Source organism: Pongo abelii, chromosome 10 (assembly GCF_028885655.2).
Source record: "Pongo abelii isolate AG06213 chromosome 10, NHGRI_mPonAbe1-v2.0_pri, whole genome shotgun sequence".
NCBI lineage: Eukaryota > Metazoa > Chordata > Mammalia > Primates > Hominidae > Pongo > Pongo abelii.
In genome coordinates, this window is record NC_071995.2 from 38,081,689 (window position 1) to 38,101,832 (window position 20,144).

Below are 20,144 nucleotides of genomic sequence, written 5' to 3' on the forward strand. Positions count from 1 at the left end.
ATATCTTCCAATATAATACATTTATTATCTATATATTTATTTGTCTTTGTATCTTCCACCTCTGGCCACTGAAATGGCCTAAAAGCAGTGGTACCCTAACAGTAGTGTGCACCCCTTGTCAGCCAGTTTGGGCTCCTAAATTTCTGTGTTCATACTTGCTTGGAGAAATGGTTAATTCTAGGTCTTGGACAAGAAAAGTACAAGGTGAGCTTGGGACTTCTTGAGTCAGAAAATGAGGAAGCATTCAAAGACTAAGGGAGCTCTGCCTAAATGACAAGGGTGCTAAACTGCATGAGTTCCTGTTGGCCAAATTTGGAGAATTTTGAGCACTGAAAAAATTATTTGTAACAGATTGAGGCACATTGATAATACTGAAACATACATGCCCCCAATGATAATTAATAAAAAGAAACAACCACAACAACATTTGATAATGTTGGTGGTGACTATCATGTCAAGTCTTTATTCTGAAGATTGGTAATTAAAGAGAAAAATTAATCAATTATCAAGTATTTTTATTAGAAACTATGGATCAAGATATTTGAATAGCTCCAGTTGATCAGAGAAATCTCTCTTTTTAAAGAAAAATTCCAACTAATAAATGTTGGAAAAAGACACAATTGGAAAAATCACTGTTTTGAAATGCTGAATGAAATAGACAAGGAGCATAAATAAATCCTGAAATCATTGAGTGAAAGGTTGACTGGGACTTGGATGTTTGCCTGATGCCAAAGTATCACCCAACAGATTACTTGCTAATTGCAGAATTGTAAAATGCTTTACACTGGAGAGTTCTGGTTGTCACCACCTAAACCTAGTGATCAAACATAGCATCACTGATAGTGGGGACTTGATGTTATGTGTCTCCTTTTGTGGTATATCACCTAGAAATTATTCCTGCCCAAAATGATGAACCTGAAACTAATCAAGTTCTTATATCCCTTTCTAGATATTCTAAATTTAGCTATTCTCCATTATGTCAATTAACTTATTCTTTTATCCTCTGGATGCTCTGCAAACTGAAAGTGAATATATGAGTTTAATTGCAATACAAGACCCAACCTCTTCAACGTTATAAAATAGAATTAGAATTTCTGCTGGGAAAGATAGGGAATTTGCATTTTTAATAGGCTCACCAGATGATTCTTACACACATTAATGTTGAAGAATTACTATCATTCAATATTCTTGAACAGAGAATATATTTGTGATGAAGAATATTGACCTGTTAATTGGGTAAAGAGAAAACAATTGCAATATTTTAGTTAGGAGGAAGGAAGACATGAATTTGGGTGGTGAAAGTAGCCATGGAAACATCATAAATAACCAAGTTGAATTTAACAAATTTTATCATATTACTTTTATCCTCCTCTTCCTCTCCCTCCTCTTCTTCCTCCTCCTCCCTCTTCTTCAAAACAAAACAAAACAAAACAGGAACAACCAGAATATCAGGTGAGTTGACAACACTGGCAGGAAGAATGACTGGGATGCCAGGCAGTGAGTTGTGATTTAGTATCGAGTAAATGGCTAAATAATCACAGAAGCTTATTCATTCAAATCAATTACACTGATCAGAAACAAAGCTATTGAGATACTCAGACAAAAGGATAAATAATGGGGATGTCTAAGAATATTTAACAGTTGCCTTAATTTCCTAGAAACTTTGGAAATTAATGTAATCCTAGCTGCCTTTTTATGTTGACCAGGTTCAACAGAAGGGTCTGTGGAAGCCACCACCAGCGCAGGCAGTGGAAACACAGCTGGAACATCAGGTACTGGGGCCACTGGCCCTGGAAACACAGCAGGTAAGACAGCATATCTTGTTGTCAGAGCAATGGTCAAACACAAAGGTCTTATATATAATTAGCATAAGTCCAAGTGAGTTTTTAAAAAAAAGTTAATTATAAGATAATGAGGAAAATTCTAGCAGTAAAAAGTTTAATAATGAACTTTTGTCAAAAAGCACTTGCAGCATGGCAACAATCTGTAGGCGGAACCTCATTATTTTTCAAATTGGATGCAACTGGAAGATCAGATGCCGCAACCACTTTAGCTTCCCGTGAAGTCACATTTGAAATATTATTTATATCTAAAATTATGTATTAGCAGAAGTGTGAGCTCTGATATCAAAATTTAATTTATCAAAAGAGATTATGAAGAATTCAGTACTTGTAAATAGATAAATGCAAATGTTACGGAAAAGTGCGGGAATCCTCGATTCTTTTCTAACTTGGAAGAAATAATTCAGCCAAGAGATGCATAGCAAGGATTAAGTAGCAGAGTTTATTGAAGGAAGATGAAGTACATTCTTAGAGAGGAGTGGAAAACAGTTCTGAGCTGGTAGGGCTGAAAAAATAGTAGTAGCAGGGTTTATTTAAATATGAAGTACACTCTGAAACACAAGACAGAGTGGGCTGCTTGAAAGAATGAGCCAGCAGCAGCTAGTGCTGGGGGACTGCTTTTTTGAGAATCTTACCTGATTATTCATGAAGGGGCATGAGGGGTGTATTACTTGCATGCATGTTTCAGGATGTCTCTTTGGACACGCATGCTCTGTCGTTGTACATGCTGGTACACACATTGCATGTCTCATTAGCATTTAAAATCTCCACCCAGGGATGTGCTTTTTACTCTTATAATGAGCAAAAGTCTACTCCAGGACAATTTTTTGGAGGAGTTTGCATGCTTGTCAGTGGGGAAAGTCCCCAACCTGATTATCTCCAGCTAGGGCCTGGTAAGTCCCCTTCATGGCAAGAGGAGCTCAATCACAAGGCCAGAAGTAGCCAGTGTAGCTGTTGTCTTTTTTTGCTGCCTCTCAATGGGCAGCACTGACTATGAGTTGACAGCGTCTCCAGGACTTCTTTTCCCAGGGGGTTCCCTTGCCTGCTCATTTCTGGCTGTCTGCCTACTCTAACACAAACACTTGTATTTTGGTCGGACAATATTTATTGAGAGCTTAGTAATGTGTTAGGTGCCAGAAGATGCTCTTATATTTACAAAGCTTAGAATTTTTAGAATAAAGTAATATTTAAACACATGAAAAAAGCAAAAAGTTAAGTAATATAGCAGTTGGTAAATGCAGTTTGGAGAAGAATTTACTCTGGAATTATAACTTGTAGGTAATTCTAGAAAGAGGCACATTCAGTGTTGAAGGCAAATAAGGATTGTGATGGGGTAATAGTGCCTTATCAGATTAACATGTATACTCTTCCTGAGCAAGAAGTCCTAATATCACTAAACTGAGTAAATATTATGAGTATAAATATGCTGGAAGAGATTTCCAAGTTGTTTCAGGTCACAGTGATTGAATAAAAGCGAGTTTCTTAAACTGTTTGTTTTCTCTGAAAGTCTCAGGTACACCTGTGGTATCACCTGGAGCAACTCCTGGAGCTCCAGGTAGCAGCACCCCTGGGGAAGCAGGCATTGGAACCACCAGTTTTGGAAAATCAGGCAAGTCTGGACATGACTCCTTAACAGTTCTCAACCCTGCCTTCCTCAGAAGTGTGTGATGTGGACTATTGGTCAGGCTATAACTGACATTAAATGTCAGAGCAAAGGGAAAGCATAGGGAAGATGCCCTTAATCCACTATACTTTAGAAATCTCAGTTCTGTGCTATCAGCACGGAATAGGGACCAGTACATTTGCAGCAGTGAGCCTGAACCATTGTTCTTGATAACCAGGGACCCCGACAGTATCTGCTGCCTCAACTACCAGTAGCCCTGTGAGTAAACACACCGATGCAGCCTCAGCCACAGCAGTGACAATCTCTGGAAGCAAACCAGGTAGGTAAAATGGGAGACCCAGCACTTGCAAAGGGGCAATATGGGATGTTCGTGTGAATACTGTTCCTCAGAATCGATGTCATGCTGTTAAGCAAGTAAATCACTTAACCTGTGTAACCTCTGTTTTCGTATCTGTAAAATGTGGGTCAAAGTGATCTATTTTGTGAGCTTGGGATGAGGAGCCAAGGAAACAGTGAATAGTGTACGTCAAAGTACATTTTTTAAATGTGGAAAGGATCATTATTGTTATCGATACAGAAAAATGAAGATTTCTGTAATTTTTAGGTGGAAGTTAATTTAAGTGAGAATCGGTTATCTCATAGCTTAAGAAATTCTGTGAATGCGTCCTTTCCATTTTTGCCTTTGCCACAGGTACACCTGGAACACCAGGTGGTGCAACTAGTGGAGGCAAAATTACATCTGGATGGTCCAGCAGTGGTGCCAGCACAGGCTCTTCAAATACACCAGGTGAGATTAGCAAAGCACTAAAAGGTCACAAAAATGGGAGTCAGAGTAGAAACTTGTTTACAAAAGCTTATTCAGTAGGGTATTAATTCAGTTGAAAATCTTTCCTGCTTGAAACTTAAAGCACTGTTATTTAAATATTCTGTGAATCCATTAAAGAGGTTGCCATTGTATGCTTTGTTATTCAGTATTTATGCACTATTGGGGTATCAATTAGCGCAATACCTGACATCACATATAATAAAAATGATCTGATAATTTAGATATTTTCCATTATTAAACTAGACTAGTGCAGCATTTTAGATCTGATATTGTCACACGGCCAATTTAGAAATCACTGGAATGTTACTTGATACAACCATAATGGAGTTAAGTTTTTTTAAAAAAAAGCAATAGTGACCCTCTAACACCTTATCTCATGGTTGGTCCATAATTATTGTTTTTGAGTTAAGGGCTTCTTAGGATATATTTGCTCATTTAGTTACAATTTCATTGTCTAAGTTCTGCATTTTTCCACACAAAATCACTTAGACAACAAGCTAACATAATTCAGTATAGGCTAAAATACTAAATAATCACAAAATAATATGTTAGTTATTTTTGCAGATCATTAATTGATTATATGATTTTCCCATAATACAAATATTTAAGAATTCAATAAATTCTTCTCTGCCACGAATAATATAATACGCTGTTGGGCATTAAAAGGTTACCTTACATCAGCAAAAATATTCAAATTTCAAACTGGAATTCTTTTTTTGCAATCTTTTGCAAAACACCACTGTCTTTAGTATTTGAAATTGTTGTGGTTTAAAGTATTAGCATATTTTCCCATATGTTCTTTATTGAACAGAGATCTAGAACCTTGATGAACAGCTTTCCCCATTTCTAAGAACAATTTAATAAGTAACACTGCTTTCTGAATTGTTTAAACATTCAGAAATCAGTTTTCTTCCTAAAACCTCTACACATGGGTTTTTAAAAAGTCTTCTTTTCTAGAATTTGCAAGTAGGGCTTGTCTATAACTCATTTGCTCAAAGCTGACCTGTTGAGGAAATATGTAAACTATGCAATGGGTGTTGCAGATCCCTTGCTAAACAACGTCTGTGTCTCATAAGACTTAACTTGCTTCAAATGACTACAGAGATAGATTACAAATCAATTTATTTATTTATGTTTAAATACTTCTCAGAAAATAAACCAAAAAAATGCCTGAAAAATATAATTAGTAGGATAAAATATTAGTAGATAAAACCATTCTTATATCTTAGTTTCTACTGGATATATTTAATACAATATTATTTATAATATAAACATATGAAGCAGTCATTAACCATTATATAATATCATGTATAAGTTATCTTAATCTGTTTTAACAAAAGTAAAAATGATCATCAGAAAACAACTATACAAAGTATAAAATGGAGAAATGTTTTCACATATATTAACTTGCTTGAATCTTACAGACACCCTATGCAGTCAATAATATATTAGTAATTATTCACATTTTATCTATGAAAAAATCCATGTGTTTACCCCAAAATCACAGGATAAGTATGTTGTTAGGCCAGGTCAGGGCCTGGATTGTTGATTCTTCATCCAGTCATTATCTTTTACTAGACAGACCACCAACATGGTGGATTTCTGTTAAAACTAGAGAAAGATCTTGTCACGTTGCCTATTTTTGTTTACAGTTGTGTTCCTAGTGCCTAGCTCAGTTCCTGGTTTGGGTACTTGATAAATATCTGGTGGATATCTGGTAAATAATTCAATAAGTGAATAGTAATTCCCAGTCTGGTAAAGGATGAAGAGGTTTTATTCTTATCAGTGAGGTAAAATAACAGGTCATATGGAAGGGAACCTTCTGAAAGGATTGGAGCTGTCAGGGGGTAGTGAACTCTTTTCTGCTCTACCCAAGTAGTGGAGTTTCACTGGAAACATGGACCCATACACACATAGACACTCCGCTGTGCAGATCCATGTCTCTACAGATCCAAGGTTTCCATCTTCATCTGGTTCCTTAGTGGTATTCTTGATATATTAGGATCTTCAGAACCAGAGCCTTCTGGGTGATACTGGATTTCCCTTTATGCTCACATCTGTTCTCTGAGTCTTCCCCATATTAGAAAATGTTAGCATCACTGACTCAATTCACTCAGGTAAAAATATTATAGTTATCCTTGATGGCTATCTTTTTTTTTGTACCTCTTATATCTAAACAAGGCCTGTTACTGCTACTTCCAACACATATCTTGACCCTATCCACTATTCTCAGTCTCCTTTATCACAGTTTTAGCCCAAACCACTCATAAATTGTCAGAACTTCTGAAATCACCTCATAATTTTTCTTCTTAATTCTATAATGCACCCCCTGCCATATATTTTCTACAGAGTGTAAAGAGGGATTTTAAATGTATATCAATTGTATGCTATTTCTCCCCTCTTTAAAATTATAGCCCCTTGCATTTAGAAAAACCTTCAGTCTTCCTCCCCTGATTCATAACATTTTGCTTGCTCCTACATATCTGACCTTACCTTATAATATTCCCTGCCTCAGCTCCCATTATCCAGCTATACTCAACTTCTAGCTCTGCTTTTCTAGCAAGCATAGCTCCATCAGACTTATGACCTTTGTACTGGCTGTTATCTCTGCCTGGAATGCCATTCTCCTAGAGCTTCACCAGCAAGTTGCTTCTTGTTATCAGACTTCAAAATAAAGACCATCTTCTCAGAGAAGCCTTTGCTAACCAGACAGTCTAAAATAGGACATCCCATTTGGTAGTATCAATTCACTTTATATTAATGCTCTGAAGCTTTTCTTGTTTGTGAATTTGGTTATTGGTTGGTTAGTTATTTTATTTATGTCTACCTCTCTCCTCCCACTAGAATGCCCCATGGAGCAGAGAACTGTTTATCTGCATCCCTTTAGAACAGCTACTTAATCTCGCTTTAGTTTCTATTTTATAAAAGAGAAAAGTAATATTATATATCTCTTAGTATTATTCTAATGGTAAAATGAAGTGATACTTATAAGTTGCTGACAACTTCTTTGACACACAATGGATACTATATAAATGATTTTTATGAAAATAAACAAACAGAAAGAAGTTATGCTAGAGCTGGTACAGTGAAGATCACTGTGGTCCCAGGTACTCAGGAAGATTACTTGAACCCAGGAGTTTGTGATCAGCCTGGGCAACAAAGTGAGACTCTTTTTTTAAAAAGAAGTTACAATGTAGCAAAAAGAAAAGTATGAAATAATATGGTGGTTATGGAGATGAAGAGGTATAAAAGCTGTACTAGAAAAATAAAGCCTCATGAGTCTTAAAGGTTAACCAAGGACCAAAACAGCTATTAATATCATTCTACTTTTACTATATGTTTGTGACAGGGGCAACTGGATCATCAACTGGAGACACAGAGACAAGTGGACCATCAGCTAAAGTAACAGGGAATTATGGACAATTATCTGAAATATCAGGAACAACTAAATTGTCATCTGATGTTTCAAGGACAATGGGGCAATCAGATACAACATCTGGACCATCAGTTGCAGTGACAAGGACTTCTGAACAATCGTCAGGAGTCACAGGGGCATCTGAACCATCAGTTGGAGTATCAGGGACAACTGGACCATTAGCTGAAATATCAGGGACAACCAGACCATTAGTTTCAGGATTAAGGACAACTGGATCATTAGCTGAAGGATCAGGGACAACTGGACCTTCATCAAGAGAATCAGTGACAACTAGACCATTAGCTGAAGGTTCAGGAACAAGTCGACAATCGGTTACAGGATCAAGAACAACTGGATTATCAGCTACAGAATTAGGGACAACTGTGTCTTTTACTGGAGGATTAGGTACAAGTAGATCATCTGCTAGAGAAACATGGACAACTGGACCATCAGCTGATGGGTCAGGAACAACAGGACCATCTGTTGTGAGATCAGGGACAACTAGATTATCAGTTGGAGTGACAAGAGCAACTGAATCATCACCTGGAGTGACAGGAACAACTACACCATCAGCTGAAGAATCCAGAACAACTGGACCATCTGTTCTAGTGGCAGAAACAACTGGACAATCAGGCCAAGGATCAGGGACAACTGGAAAATCTTTTATAGAATCAGGACCATCTGTTGTAGGATCAGGGACAACTGGACCAACATCTGCAGGATTAGGAACATCTGCACCATCAACCAGAAGATCAGGCACAACAAGACCATCAGTTGGAAGAACTGGGACAACTGGACAACCAGGTGCAGAATCAGGAACAACTGAACCATCAGTTAGAGTGACAGATGTAACTGGAACATCAGCTGAAGTATCAGGAAGAATTGAACCATCAGCTACAGGATCAGGTACAAGTAGACCACTAGGTGAAACAACAGGGACAACTATATCATCAACGGAAGGATCAGAGGCAACTGGACCATCTGTCATTGGATCAGAAACAACTAGACTATCAGTTATAGGATCAGGGACAACTGGAACTTCATCTGGAGGTTCAGGTGCAACAAGATCATCAGGTGGAGGAATGGGGACAACTGGACAATCAACTGCAAGATCAGAAACAACTGGACCACTTTTTGGATTGACGGGAACATTTGGTCAATCTGCTACAGTGACTGGGACATCTTCAAATTCAGCTGGAGTAACAACATCTGAAAAATCACCTGGAGTGGCAATGACAACAGGACTATTGGTTGAAGGATCAGCTACAACTCAACCACCTATTTTAGAATCAGAAACAACTGAATCATCAGCTGGAGTGACAGTGGCATCTGGACAATCAGCCAGAGTGACTTGGGCAACTGGACCATCAGCTGGAGAGACAGGAACAACTGGACCATCAACTGAAGGATCAGTTGCAACTGTACCATTTGTTATTGGATCAGAAACAACTAGACCATTAGATATAGGATCAGGGACAACTGGAAATTTATCTGGAGGTTCAAGTACAACAAGATCATCAGATGAAACAACAGGGACAACCAGAAAATCAACTGCAAGATCAGAAACAACTGGACCACTTTCTGGATTGACAGGAACATCCGGGCAATTGGCTGGAGTGACTGGGACATCTTCAAAATCAGCTGGAATAACAGTGACATCTGAAAAATCAGCTGGAGTTGCAGTGACAACAGGATCATTTGTTGAAAGATCAGTCACAACTGGACCATCTCTTTTGGAATCAGAGACAACTCGACCATCAGGTAGAGTAACAGTGACATCTGGACAATCAGCCAGAGTGACTGAAACAGTTGGAGCATCAGCTGGAGTGATAGGAACAACTGGACCATCAACTGAAGGATCAGGGGCAACTGGACCGTCTGTTGTGGGATCAGGAACAACTAGACCATTAGCTGGTGAATCAGGTACAACTGAGTCATCAGCTGGAGTGACAGGGACAAGGCCATCATCATCAAGAGAATCAGCAACAACTGGACCATCAGATGAAGGATCAGGAACAACTGGACTATCAGCTGGAGTGACAGTGACATCTGGACAATCAGTTAGAAAGACTGGGACAACTGGAGCACCAGCTGGAGTTACAGAAATAACGAGACCATCTGTTGTCAAATCAGGGACAACTGGACCATCTGTTACAGGAACAAGGACAACTGGAACTTCATCTGGAGGATCAGGTGCAACAAGATCATCAGGTGGAGAAACAGAGAAAACTGGCCAATCAACTGTAAAATCAGGGACGACAGAATCATTTACTGGGTTGATAAGAACATCTGGGCAATCAGCTGGAATGACTGGGACATCTGCACAGTCAGGTGGAGTGGCACTAACAACAGGTCCTTTTGTTGAAGGATTAGTGACAACTGGATCATCTACTGTAGGATTAGAGACAACTAGACCTTCAGCTGTAGGATCAGGAACAATTGGACCTCCAGTTGTAAAAGCACAGACAACTGGACCATCAGCTGGAGTAACAGTGACATCTGGACAATCAGCTAGAATGACTGGGGCAACTGGACCATCAGTAGGAGTGACAGGAACAACTGGACCAGCAAGTAAAGGATTAGGGACAATTAGACCATCTGTTGTAGGATTAGAGACTACTGAACCATCAGCTGAAGGATCAGGGACAACTGGACCACCTATTGTAGGAGAGACAACTGTACCATCAGCTGGAGTGACAGTTACATCTGGATACTCAGATAGAGTGACTGAGGCAACTGAACCATTGGTTGGAGTAACAGGAACCACTAAACCATCTGTGGTAGGATCAGTGACAACTGGACCATCTGTTACAGGAGTAGAGACAACTGCAAAAACTTCATCTGGAGGATTAAGTACAACTATATCATCAGTTGGAGGAACAGGGACCACTGGACAATCACCTGAAAGATCAGGGACAACAGGACCATTTACTGGATTGACAGGGACATCTGTACAATCAGCTGGAGTGACAATGACATCTGTCCAATCAGCTGGAGTGGTAGTAACAACAGGACTAAATGTTGATGGCTTAGGGACAACTGGAAAAGCTCTTGTAGGATCAGGAACAACTGGATTATCAGCTGAAGCTACAGGGACAATTCGACCATCAACTGAAGGATTAGAGAAAACTGGACCATCTATTACTGGATCAGGAACAACCAGACCATTAGTTACAGAATCATGGACAGCTGGAACTTCATCTGGAGGACAGAGTACAACAAGTCCATCAGTTAGAGGAACAAAGACAACTGGACAATCAGCTGAAGGATCAGTGACAACAGGGCCAGTTACAGGATACACAGAAACCTCTGGTCCATCTGCTGGAGTGACAGTGATACCTAGACAATCACCTACAGTGACTCAGACAACTGGATCATCAGCTGCAATATCAGGGACAACTGTACAATCTCTTACAGTATCAGGGACCACTAGACCATCATCTGGACAAACAGAAATAACTGGATCATCAGTTGAAGAATCAGGGACAACTGAATCATCAGCTGTAAGGTCAGGGACTACTGGACCAACAGCTGGAGTGACAGGTACAAATGGACCATCATCAGCTGGAGTGACAGGGATAACTGGATCATCACCTATAGTGACAGGGACAACTGGATCATCTGCAAGATCAGGGACAAGTATACCATCAGTTGGAAAAACAGGAACAACTAGAAAATCAGTTGAAGAATCAAGGACAACTGGACCATCAGTTGGAATAACAGGTACAAATGGACTATCAGCTGAAGTGACAGGGACAACTGGACCATCAGCTGGAGTGACAGGGAAAACTGGACCATCAGCTGGAGTGACAGGGACAACTGGACTATCAGCTGGAGTGACAGGGACAACTGAACTGTCAGCTGGGGTGACAGGGACAGCTGGACTGTCAGCTGGAGAGACAGGGACAACTGGACTATCACCTGGAGTGACAGGGACAACAAGATCATCAGCCGGGGTAACAGGGAAAACAGGGCTATCAGCTGGGGTGACAGGGACAACTGGACTGTCAGCTGAAGTGACAGGGACAACTAGACTATCAGCTGCAGTGACAGGGACAAATGGACCATCACCTGGAGTAACAGGTACAACTGGACCACCAGCTGGGGTGACAGGGACAACTGAACTATCAGCTGGGGTGATAGGGAAAACTAGATCATCAGCTGGAGTGACAGGGACAACAGGACTATCATCTGAAGTGACAAAAACAACCAGATTATCATATGGGGTGACAGGGACAACTGGACTATCAGCTGGGGTGACAGGGACAAGTGGACAATCAGCTGGAGTGACAGGGACAACAAGACTATCAGCTGGAGTGACAGGGACAATGGGACTATCAGCTGGAGTGACAGGGACAACTGGACCATCAGCTGGGGTGACAGGGACAACTGGACTATCAGCTGAAGTGACAGGGATAACTGGACTATCAGCTGTGGTGACAGGGAGAACTGGACCATCAGCTGGAGTAACAGAGACAACTAGATCATCAACTGGGGTGACAGGGATAACTGGGCTATCAGCTGGAGTGACAGGGACAACTGGACTGTCAACTGAAGTGACAGGGACAACTGGACCATCACCTGGGGCGACAGGGACAACTGGACTATCAGCTGGAGTGACTGGGATAACTGGGCTATCAGCTGCAGTGACAGAGACAACTGGATCATCTGCAAGATCAGGGACAAGTATACCATCAGTTGGAGAAACAAGAACAACTAGAACATCAGTTGAAGAATCAAGGACAACTAGACCATCAGCTGGAATAACAGGTAGAAACGGACTACCAGCTGAAGTGACAGGGACAACTGGACCATTAGCTGGAGTGACAGGGACAACTGGACTATTAGCTGGGGTGACAGGGACAACTGGACTATCAGCTGGGGTGGCAGAGAAAACTGGATCATCAGCAAGAGTGACAGGAACAACTGGACAATCAGCAGAAGTAACAGGGAAAACTGGACTATCAGCTGGAGTGACGGGGACAACTGGACTATCAGCTGGAGTGACAGGGACAAGTGAACTATCAGCTGAAGTGACAGGGACAACTGGCCTGTCGGCTGAAGTGACAGGGCTACCTGGAGTATCAGCTGGGGTGACAGGGACAATTGGATCACCAGCTGGAGTAACAGGGACAACTCGGCTATCAGCTGTGGTGACAGGGTTAACTGGACTATCAGCTGAGGTGACAGGGACAACTGGCCTATCAGCTGGGGTGACAGGGATAGCTGGACTCTCAGCTGGAGTGACAGGGACAACTACAGTATCAGCTGGAGTAACAGGGACAGCTGGACTATCAGCTGAAGCAACAGGGAAAACTGGACTATCAGCTGGGGTGACAGGGACAACTGGACTATCTGCTGGGGTGACAGAGACAATTGGACTATCAGCTGGGGTGACAGGGACAACTGGACCATCAGCTGGGGTGACAGGGACAACTGGACTATCAGCTGGGGTGACAGGGACAGCTGGACTCACAGCTGGGGTGACAGGGATAACTGAACCATCAGCTGGAGTGACAGGGACCACTACAGTATCAGCTGGAGTAACAGGGACAACTGGACTATCAGCTGAAGCAACAGGGATAACTGGACTATTGGCTGGGGTGACAGGGACAACTGGACTATCTGCTGGGGTGAAAGAGACAATTGGACTATCAGCTGGGGTGACAGGGACTATTGGATCATCAGCTGGAGTGGCAGGGACAACAAGAGTATCAGCTGGGGTGACAGGGACAATTGGATCATCAGCTGGGGTAACAGGGATAACTGGACTATTAGCTGGGGTGACAGAGACAACTGGACAGTCAGCTGAAGTGACAGGGACAACTGGACAATCTATTGGAGTGACAGGGACAACTAGATCATCAGGTGGAGTGACAGGGATAACTGGACTATCAGCTGGAGTGACAGGGACAAATGGACTATCAGCTGTGGTGACAGGGATGACTGGACTATCAGCTGAGGTGACAGGGACAACTGGACTATCAGCTGGCGTGACAGGAATAGCTGGACTCTCAGCTGGGGTGACAGGGATAACTGGACCATCAGCTGGAGTGACAGGGACAACTACAGTATCAGCTGGAGTAACAGGGACAACTGGGCTATCAGCTGAAGCAACAGGGATAACAGGACTATCGACTGGGGTGACAGGGACAACTGGACTATCTGCTGGGGTGACAGAGACAATTGGACTATCAGCTGAAGCGACAGGGACAACCAGACCATCAGCTGGGGTGACAGGGACAACTGGATCATCAACTGGGATGACAGGGATAACTGGATTATCAGCTGGAGTGACAGGGACAAGGAGACTGTCAACTGAAGTGACAGGAACAACTGGACCATCAACTGGGGTGACAGGGACTATTGGATTATCAGCTGGAGTGACTGGGATAACTGGGCTATCAGCTGTAGTGACAGAGACAACTGGATCATCTGCAAGATCAGGGACAAGTATCCCATCAGTTGGAGAAACAGGAACAACTAGAACATCAGTTGAAGAATCAAGGACAACTAGACCATCAGCTGGAATAACAGGTACAAATGGACTATCAGCTGAAGTGACAGGGACAACTGGACCATTAGCTGGAGTGACAGGGACAACTGGACTATCAGCTGGCGTGACAGGGACAACTGGACTATCAGCTGGGGTGACAGGGACTATTGGATCATCAGCTGTGGTGACAGGGATAAATGGACTATCAGCTGGAGTGACAGGGACAACTGGACTATCAGCTGAAGAGACAGGGGCAATTGGAACATCAGCAGAAGTGACAGGGATAACTGGACCATCAACTGGGGTGACAGGGACAACTAGACTATCAGCTGAAGTGACAGGGACAACTGGCCCATCAGCTGTGGTGACAGGGATAACTGGACTATCAGTTGAGGTGACAGGGACAACTGGACTATCAGCTGGGGTGACAGGAATAGCTGGACTCTCAGCTGGGGTGACAGGGACAATTGGACTATCAGCTGGGGTGACAGGGACAATTGGATCATCAGCTGAAGTGAGAGGGACAACTGGACTATCAGCTGAAGTGACAGGGACAACCGAACCATCAGCTGGGGTGACAGGGACAACTGGATCATCAACTGGGGTGACAGGGAAAACTGGACTGTCAACTGAAGTGACAGGGACAACTGGACCATCAGCTGGGGTGACAGGGACAACTGGACTATCAGCTGGAGTGACTGGGATAGCTGGGCTATCAGCTATAGTGACAGAGAAAACTGGATCATCTGCAAGATCAGGGACAAGTATCCCATCAGTTGGAGAAACAGGAACAACTAGAACATCAGTTGAAGAATCAAGGACAACTAGACCATCAGCTGGAATAACAGGTACAAATGGACTATCAGCTGAAGTGACAGGGACAACTGGACCATCAGCTGGAGTGACAGGGACAACTGGACTATTAGCTGGCATGACAGGGACAACTGGACTATCAGCTGGGGTGACAGGGACTATTGGATCATCAGCTGTGGTGACAGGGATAAATGGACTATCAGCAGGAGAGACAGGGACAACTGGACCATCAGCTGAAGAGACAGGGGCAACTGGACGATCAGCTGAAGTGACAGGGATAACTGGACCATCAGCTGGAGTGACAGGGACAAGTGGACAATCAGCTGAAGTGACAGTGACAACTGGCCCATCAGCTGAAGTGTCAGGGCTACCTGGAGTGTCAGCTGTGGTGACAGGGATAACTGGACTATCAGCTGAGGTGACAGAGACAATTGGACTATCAGCTGGGGTGACAGGGACAATTGGATCATCAGCTGGGGTGACAGGTACAAATGGACTATCAGCTGAAGTGACAGGGACAACTGGACCATCAGCTGGGGTGACAGGGACAACTGGACTATCAGCTGAAGTGACAGGGATAACTGGACTATCAGCTGTGGTGACAAGGACAACTGGACCATCAGCTGGGGTGACAGAGACAACTGGATTATCAACTGGGGTGACAAAGATAACTGGACTGTCAGCTGGAGTGACAGGAACAACTGGACTGTCAACTGAAGTGACAGGCACAACTGGACTACCAGCTGGAGGGACTGGGATAACTGGGCTGTCAGCTGCAGTGACAGAGACAACTGGATCATCTGCAAGATCAGGGGCAAGTATACCATCAGTTGGAGAAACAGGAACAACTAGAACATCAGTTGAAGAATCAAGGACAACTAGAGCATCAGCTGGAATAACAGGTACAAATGGACTATCAGCTGAAGTGACAGGGACAACTGGACCACTAGCTGGAGTGACAGGGACAACTGGACTATCAGCTGGAGTGACAGGGACAACTGGACCATCAGCTGGAATAACAGGTACAAATGGACTATCAACTGAAGTGACAGGGACAACTGGACCATTAGCTGGAGTGACAGGGACAACTGGACTATCAGCTGGGGTGACAGGGACAACTGGACTATCAGTTAGGGTGACAGAGAGTACTGGACTATCAGCTGGGGTGACAGGGACAATTGGATCATCAGCTGGAATAACAGGTACAAATGGACTATCATCTGAAGTGACAGGGACAAGTGGACCATTAGCTGGAGTGACAAGGACAACTGGACTATCAGCTGGGGTGACAGGGACAACCGGACTATCAGCTAGGGTGACAGAAAGTACTGGACTATCAGCTGGGGTGACAGGGACAATTGAATCATCAGCTGGAATAACAGGTACAAATGGACTATCAGCTGAAGTGACAGGGAAAACTGGACCATTAGCTGGAGTGACAGGGACAACTGGACTATCAGCCAGGGTGACAAGGACAACTGGACTATCAGCTACGGTGACAGAGAGTACTGGACTATCAGCTGAGGCGACAGGGACAATTGGATCATCAGCTGTGGTGACAGAGACAACTAGACTATCAGCTGGAGTCACAGGGACAATTGGACGATCAGCTGAAGGGACAGGGGCAACTGGACTATCAGCAGAAGTGACAGGGACAACTGAACTATCAGCTGACGTGACAGAGAAAACTGGACCATCAGCAGAAGTGACAGGGAAAACTGGGCTATCAGCTGGAGTGATGGAGACAACTGGACCATCAGCTGAAGTGACAGGGACAACTGGATCATCAGCTGGGGTGACATGGACAACTGGACCATTAGCTGGAGTGACAGGGACAAGTAGACTATCAGCTGGGGTGACAGGGACAACTGGCCCATCAGCTGAAGCGACAGGGCTACCTGGAGTATCAGCTGGGGTGACAGGGACAATTGGATCACCAGCTGGAGTGACAGGGACAACTCAGCTATCAGCTGTGGTGACTGGGATAACTGGACTATCAGCTGACGTGACAGGGACAACTGGACTATCAGCTGTGGTGACAGGGATAGCTGGACACTCAGCTGGGGTGACAGGGATAGCTGGACACTCAGCTCTGGTGACAGGGATAACTAGACCATCAGCTGGAGTGACAGGGACAACTACACTATCAGCTGGAGTAACAGGGACAACTGGACTATCAGCTGAAGCAACAGGGAAAACTATATCATCAGTTGGGGTGACAGGGACAACTGGACTATCTGCTGTGGTGACAGAGACAATTGGACTATCAGCTGGGGTGACAGGGACAATTGGATCAGCTGGGGAGACAGAGATAACTGGTCTATCAGCTGGAGTGACAGGGACAATTGGACCATCAGCTGGTGTGACAGGGTCAACTGTACTATCAGCTGGGGTGACAGTGACGACTGGACAATCTGTTGGAGTGACAGGGACAACTGGATCATCAACTGGAGTTACAGGGAGAACTGGCCTATCAGCTGGGGTGACAGGGATAACTGGACTTTCAGCTGAGGTGACAGGGATAACTGGACCATCAGCTGGAGTGACAGGGACAACTACAGTATCAGCTGGAGTGAGAGGGACAACTGGACTATCAGCTGAAGCAACAGGGAAAATTGGACTATCAGCTGGGGTGACAGGGACAACTGGACTATCTGCTGTGGTGACAGAGACAATTGGACTATCAGCTGGGGTGTCAGGGACTATTGGATCATCAGCTGGAGTGGCAGGGACAACAAGAGTATCAGCTGGGATGACAGGGACAACTGGACCGTCAGCTGCTGTGACTGGGTCAGCTGGACTATCAGCTGGGATGACAGGGACAACTGGACAGTCAGCTGAAGTGACAGGGGCAACTGGAGAATCTGTTGGAGTGACAGGGACAACTAGATCATCAGGTGGAGTGACAGGGATAACTGGACTATCAGCTGGAGTGAGAGGGACAACTGTTTCATCTGCAAGATTAGGGACAAGTATACCATTAACTGGAAAAACAGGAAAAACTAGAACATCAGTTAAAGAATCAACGACAACTGGACAATCAGCTGGAATAACAGGTACAAATGGACTATCAGCTGAAACGACAGGGACAAATGAACTATCAGCTGGGGTGACAGGGACAACTGGATCATCAGCCGGAGTGACAGGGACAACTGGACTGTCAGTTGAAGCAACATGGACAACTGGACTATCAGCTGGAGTGACAGGGACAACTGTCCCATTAGCTGGGGTAACAGGGACAACTGGACCATCAGCTGGAGTGACAGGAATGACTGCACTATCAGCTGGAGTGACAGGGAAAAGTAGACTGTCAGCTGGAATGACAGGGAAAATAGGACCGTCAGCTGAAGCAACAGAGAAAACTGGACTATCGGCTGGAGTGACAGGGATCACTGGACCATTTGCTGAAGTGACAGAGACAACTGGATTATCAGCTGGGGTGAGAGGGACCACTGGACCATCAGCTGAAGTGACAGGGACAACTGGACTATCAGCTGGGGTGACAGGGACCACTGGACCATCAGCTGAAGTTACAGGGACAACTGGACTATCAGGTGGGGTGACAGGGAAAACTAGATCATCAGCCGGGGTAACAGGGACAACTGGATTATCTGCAAAATCTGGGACAAGTATACCATCAGTTGGAAAAACAGGAACAACCAAAACATCAGTTGAAGAGTCAAGGACAACTAGACCATCAGCTGGAATAACAGGTACAAATGGACTATCAGCTCGAGTGACAGGGACAACGGGACCATCAGTTTGCACAACCACTGTAACAGGAAGAACTACAGGAGAGCCAGGAAGTAAGGTTACGGCCCCTGACGGCAAGTCTAGTTAGCTAAAGATAGGTCATTTAATGTGAACAACGTAATTTTTGGTCTTCCAGACTTGAATCTGTAAATTTATCACAATTAAACATGTTATTAAGAACTCAAATTGGTGAACAATGTTGGGGGCTTTCCAGAATATTATAGATTCCTTAGACTTTTTGAGTTTATGTTTTCATGAGGGCTACTGTAGGTGTTGGCAAGGGATGCACAGCTGGAGCATCAGACTCTGGGGCCACTACAGTTGGGAACCCAGCAGGCACAGCTCACCTGGGTACTCTGGTGTGGTCCAACATAAGCGTGGCTGAGACGTCCAATTATGATCGTAAGATGAATCAATTATGATTTAACCAAGGACCTAAATAGTGGAGAAATGATTGAGAGATGACCTAGATTTATCAATGTCTAAATTTGAATTTTACATAAGGGGCAGTTAGTTCATTATATTTAGTAAGATGGACCATGTAAAGCTGATAATCAATTAGTGCTTTAACCAGGCAAAACTGAAGAACCACATGGAACCACCCCTGGAGCAGGTGAAAGCAGGACCAGATTAACCACACCTGGAAAATCAGGCAAGTGGGGTTGGAAGAATTTGGTCCCAACTGTAGCTCAACATAAGGTTTTCTTTTTTTTTTTTTTTAATTCATTAGTTGATTTTTATTTTTTCTTTTTTTTAAAATTATACTTTAAGTTTTAGGGTACATGTGCACAATGTGCAGGTTAGTTACATATGTATACATGTGCCATGTCTTTTTTTTTTTTTTTAAAGACAGAGTCTCACTCTCACCCAGGCTGGAGTGCAGTGACAAGATCTCAGCTCACTGCAACCTCCGCCTCCCAGGTTCAAGCAATTCTCATGCCTCAGCCTCCCAAAGTAGTTGGGATCACAGGCACGCACCACCATGCCTGGATATTTTTTATTTTTATTTTTATTTTATTTTTAGTAGAGACAGAGTTTCACCATGTTGGCCAAACTGGTCTCGAACTCCCGACCTCAAATGATCTGCCCGCCTTGGCCTCCCAAACTGAACATAAGGTTTTCTGATCAATGTAATTATGGTAATGAGTATATTGTAAATAAGGAAATCAGAAAGTCAGATCCAAATCATCTATTAGGTTCATGCAAAAGTAATGGCAAAAACCGTAATTACTTTTGCACCAACCTAATAGTATTTAGGACCTTATATTTTATTAGGTGTTTTGGGACTAGGATGGAAGGAAAACAAATTGTCTGTCTTTACAGTGCTGATTCTATCAGGAAATAAACCTTAAATGAAGAAGCTTAAAGCAAGAAAA

The 20,144-nt window shown here is 43.4% G+C and overlaps 1 protein-coding gene across 1 annotated transcript in view; it reads left to right on the plus strand.

Annotated features, from left to right (window-relative positions):
- MUC19 (mucin 19, oligomeric) overlaps window positions 1–20,144 on the plus strand; it is a 187,101-nt gene that overhangs the window by 82,017 nt on the left and 84,940 nt on the right. The window contains 6 exon segments of the mRNA XM_054528500.1: window positions 1,707–1,805; window positions 3,349–3,450; window positions 3,683–3,784; window positions 4,157–4,252; window positions 7,641–12,722; window positions 12,933–18,728. Coding sequence (XP_054384475.1) covers window positions 1,707–1,805; window positions 3,349–3,450; window positions 3,683–3,784; window positions 4,157–4,252; window positions 7,641–12,722; window positions 12,933–18,728 — 11,277 coding nt within the window.